At 41.0% G+C, this 5,272-nt stretch overlaps 1 protein-coding gene across 1 annotated transcript in view; it reads right to left on the bottom strand.

Annotated features, from left to right (window-relative positions):
• The window catches only part of LAS1L (LAS1-like (S. cerevisiae)), a 34,555-nt gene that overhangs the window by 22,362 nt on the left and 6,921 nt on the right, over positions 1-5,272 (bottom strand). The window contains exon 6 of the mRNA XM_009334276.1: positions 3,994-4,103. Coding sequence (XP_009332551.1) covers positions 3,994-4,103 — 110 coding nt within the window. The remainder of the gene's footprint in view (positions 1-3,993; positions 4,104-5,272) is intronic.

Genomic DNA, 5,272 nt, shown 5'->3' with positions numbered 1-5,272 from the left:
AAAAGACGTGTAGATGTGGTGCTTAGGGACATGGTTTAGTGGTGGACTTGGCAGTGCTAGGTTAATGGTTGGACTTGATCTTAAAGCTCTTTTCCAACCTAAATGATTCTATGATTCTATACACACATGCACACATATATATATAAAAATAAAAACATTCTTGCCAAAACTTCTCTCTGAACAGTGAACACACACAAGGCAGTTAAATGCAATTGCAAAATCTCTCTGCAGTAGCATCACTACTGAAGGCTTCGGCTCTTTGCTAGTTTTGCAAGCTGTGAGTTGTGAAACAGTCCCCCATCCTTGGCTGCTGTAAGTGGGGGATTTCCCCGCATATCAGGGCAGCTATTTTAATGAACTTGCCTGATCATTAGGAGTCACTCAGGAAACCATGAAACAGCTAACAGAAACAAAACCCACAAGACAGAAAAAAATACATTTTTATAGTCGTAGAAACCAGCTTCCTCCTCTCTGTATTCTTTGTCTTATTTGAAGCCTGTGCTTAAGGGAACCATCAAAAAAGCCTTATTCAATGTAGCACAATGCAGTGAAGACAAAGTTCTTATGAAAGCATTACTGCCAGATTTGATTACTTAAGAAATGACAGATACCCTAGAGATACTATACCATCAGACTTTTTTGTTGGAACAAAGGATCCGGTGATGCTGTTTTTCAGATTCTTGCCCCACCTTTGAAGTTTCTTTAGGCCACACCTACCATCTGAGTTTCATACCCTTACCTAAGTTACTGGGCTGGAATTCCAAACAAAGCTCTCAGAAAACTGACAGTGAAAGCTGGAAATGAAATCAGGCTCCTGAGATGTGCCACCTAGTTCTAGGACTTTCCCAGATAGATGACAAACTTTTTTAAACTGCTTTAATTTCGGAAGCAGCATCTCCTAAGCACACCAATTCACTGGTGCCCTGTAATCCATGTTATCACATATACCTGAAGAAGTGAGGACCTATGAACAACTCTACCCTACTGCCACTTTACCTTCTAAAGAAACGGCTGCAAAGCAGTGAAATTCCCAACAGGAATTTCCCACACTGTGCAGGAATTAAGTGTTTCATTTATAATCAACAGCTATCCTAAAATATTTCCACAAGTGGGTCTTTTTGAAAGACAGGAAAAGTCTAACCCTTCCATTTGACTTACCAACATATAAGGACACAAGCCTATACATTGCAATAACAACACTGAAGCATCGCAACTACTCATCCACAATAACAGCTTTTCAGAAGAAAAGATTCACGCACAGGCACTTTTGGACTAGCAGCAGCTGTTTAACAGAACGTGACAACTGGACAGACTCCTTCCAAGCTAGAGGTGGTGTTGGGGGTGGGATGGTTACTTTTCAAGTCTTCTCTACATCTGCCAGATCAGAGTTTCCTGTAGAAACAGTAATACAAAAAAGGCTGCCACATTCTGGTGACAGCACCCTGTACAGAACAGCATTCCACTGAATCAGATTCAAGCAGCTTAAAGGCGCACTTGAATTCAAGCCTGTTAAACTGTCTCAGAGGTGCCAGGCTGATCTCAGGAAAGCAAACTCTTGCTTACTTGCCCACTGGCCAGATGGACCACAAGCAGGCCTACACAGGCTCCCCCCACTATGCTGCTCTCAGAGTATTTGCTATTTGCTCAGGAGCACCCTTTAGAAGCAAGGGGAAAAATGTAACCAAGCTTATCAGCAGAAAAAGCTTGTTATGACAAGCTGTGGTAACTGTTAATAACTGTTGATGCTGTACACAAGCACCACTTCGAGTCAGACTGCTACCAGTTATCCTAGAGTTGGGAAGTGCTCTGGAGACATTCAGTCCTCTGCAAAGCAGAAAACTGGCTATTGACGTTAGGGGGGTTGGGGTTTTTTTCTGTTAGTTTGTTTTAAAGTTACTACTTCTGAAGAGAGACTAGAGATTCCCCTTTTTACTGGGTAAGCAGCGGCTCCATATTAGAATCATATGTTATAAAACTCATCATGTGCCGTAATCTTTTCACCTAACAGAACTCCAAAGAGGCTTCCCTTCCCCACACACCTGCCCTCCAGCCAGTACACAGACAGGCACATTAGTGAAGGTTTAATCGACAGCCCTGCCTCAGAATCCCATCCCGCTCACTTGCTGTCCATTCTAAACAGTTCAGGCTGAATTCACCTAAAGAGTTCTTCTGAGAACTGCCCATGAAATATATAAAGATATAGTGTGATATGCTTAAGATAGAAGCTTGAGATTATTTGAAGGGAAAAATGTTAGCATGGTTTGGTTGTGCTAGTAGTAAAAACCAAGCATTGCAGAACCCTGGGAACTGGCTGGGCATTCCAAGTATTTGTATTCTCAAATATGCCATCAGTTCCAAGGGTTTCAAAAATGAAGCTGCCCCAACTCCCCTCTTCACTCCCCAGCATATGGTATTTCACAACTTGATGAGGACAACAACTTTGAAACACTGGTGCCTCAAAGGCCACAAATACAGTCACTAGCATCTAAATTCTAAGTTTGAGTATTCTGGGGGAAGACTAAATTTGACAGATGAAGTAGATTATTGATTCTTTTGGAAATCCACACAATCGGGGTTGAATGTGCTTTGTGCAGCTGCATGGGACAAATAGCAAGAGCTGACGCAACAGGTGGTTCATACAAAGATGATGACAAAGAACTGCTAGAATGTGATTTAACACACTTTCATGGGATACCACAAGCATGTTTTGCAGAGTCAGTGCACAGCAAGCGAATCAAAAGCACAATATTTTCCAAATTAAGTACTTGTTTTGATCATATATATATTTGATCATATATAGGACAGTACTGTTATGAAAGCTAAGTTTTGCACAGACATAAACTAATAGGAGAGCATGCCAACAAGGCAGCATTAGAAAGGTCCCAAATACACGATTATCTTAAGATCTTCATTACTTCACTTTTCCTATATGGAAAGGGACTTTCTACAATCTTTTACCTGTTACCAATGCATTACAACTGTTGCCTGAAAGTTTCCCGCAAAACCCATTTTGCATAAGATGAAGTCTCTTGCTCTCACTCAAACCTTTCAAAATCCTTCTTTTGTACTGTGGCAGCCTGTTTCTTCTCTACCATGTAGCTGGTGCCAGGTTCAAATACCTACTTATATATAAAAGCAGCTGCACTTGGTCCATTTGTGTTCTGATAGTGGCTAACAGAGGATGCTTAGGGAGAGTGTCAGAATCACAGGTAGGTGCGATGGCTTGCTTCCACCAGTACCTTCCAACCCATCTAGCAACAGACAGTTTAAGTGATATAGAAGTCCCGTGTTTAGTAAGTTATGCTTCTCATTACAGAATCTTCATGCCTTCTTGCTCATTACTCCATGCTCAGCAGCCGATGGGCAATGCCACTAAGGTGTAAGTCTCTTCCTCAGGGTTTTCTTCTCGCATAACATCTGATAACTTCTTAAACTAATCAGCAGCTTGTATGGCATATATATTTATATTCAAACCATCAGGAGTTATAGCTCGTATCTGTAACGTGATACTCCTCTCTACAGAGTTACACTGATTATGTTTCTCAGAGTGGGACAAGATCTTCATGCAAATTTATATAGTAATAATAAAGTCTCAACACACTGGGTCCTAGAGGCCCTGTAGTCATAGAAAGATAGAAAGTATAGAAGAGGCCAAGTATTGTCTTGCAATTTTGAAGAATTCTAAAGGTTACTGTGAAATCAAAGTCTACACAAGGTTGTTGGGAGAGCTTTGGAAGACGCTGAAGATGCTGACATGCCTTGGGGCCAGCACAGCTAAGTCAGGGACAACACAGAGGCCAATGGAGACCATCTGGCACAGGAAACTTTACTTATTGACACAGATTAACAATTCAATCCTCAAAGATGTTGAGGAAATCAACCAATTGCTTTCTCCATGATCAGCTGAACAACACGGTGAAAAGGTAGTGCAACAGGTCTACAGGCCCAGCTCTGCACTGTACCTTTCACCTCAGTTCCTTATCAGAGATGTACCTGTTCTCTTGCATCAGGTCTTTGATCTGAGCCAAAATCCAGTCCACTTCTGAAGAGGAATCGGACCACAGTTCTCGAGACTTCGAAACAGAATGCACAGTCTGCATAACCTGAGTGAAGGAATAATCCAAGCATTAACAGAAAATATGCTCCAATGCAAACAGAAAGGTATAGCTAGGAAAAGAAGATGCACATGCCATACGTACTTCATCAACAGCACTTCAAAAAACTCACAAAACTTCCCCTTCCTAGAGGTATATTAAAAATTTATATAAGCCATGTCATACTTGGAAAAGGCCTGAATTAAAACGGCAGCAGCACCAAGGAGTCACAGTCCTGGCATACTCATTCTGGTTCTAAACCTTGCTCTCCCCAACTTCAGCACAAACCAGGACAGACTCATTTTGAATCATAAACTCCACATGTGGGGTGGGGAGGAGGTTGCCTACTCAGGACAAGGTTTTGCCAGTCATATTATGCATACAGTAGATCAAAATGTCAAATCAGCACAACCATCTAGGCAACCTGTAATCAGCTGAGAGCACCTGCTGAGTAAGAGCAATACACAAAACAGACTACCAGGTTGTACCAAGAATGGAAGACAGAATATTGGAGGTTAGTACTCCTCTGAAAGTTAGTGATTCCTTGGTTTGATATATACCTTATCTGAGTCTGTCCAGCAAGGTAAAACATGCCTTCTACTTATGCTCACAACCTACCCAAGTGGCAATTCTACCATCATCACCTTCTATAAAATATTGGCATGAGGCATGTTACATCACCAACAAGTATCCAGCAGATTCTTTTTGGAAGACGGTAACTACTGAGAGAAAAGAAGAAATTATTTTTCCTGCCATGTAGGAATGTAATGTAAAATGAGACTGGAAAACCAAGGTGTCATTTTCAGGACTGTGATTAGCTCTCTTAACCTATATACGCAAAGCTACCGCTGCATGCAAAAGATACTTTAGATGACAAATCAAGTATAAAGACACAACCTAAAGTGACTAAAGAACCTCTAGCCTACCCATATGAACAACCGGACAACAAAGTATACAGCACCCATGACAGAGCTTACTTTGGCCTAATTTACACCTTACAGATTTATATAAACTTTTAAGTATAATAAGTAGTTAACAAAATAGCTAGAGAAGTATCTGGATCAGAGACTGTACAGTTACACTGTTATAAAGATGACTTAAGTATAAGTGATTCTCTTTCTTACATGAAAAAGATTAAAGACAGACTATACATTTATGCAGGGAGACTCACAGCAGCC

This window comes from Pygoscelis adeliae, unplaced genomic scaffold, assembly GCF_000699105.1.
Source record: "Pygoscelis adeliae isolate BGI_AS28 unplaced genomic scaffold, ASM69910v1 Scaffold191, whole genome shotgun sequence".
NCBI lineage: Eukaryota > Metazoa > Chordata > Aves > Sphenisciformes > Spheniscidae > Pygoscelis > Pygoscelis adeliae.
This window is presented reverse-complemented; position numbering and strand designations above follow the sequence as displayed.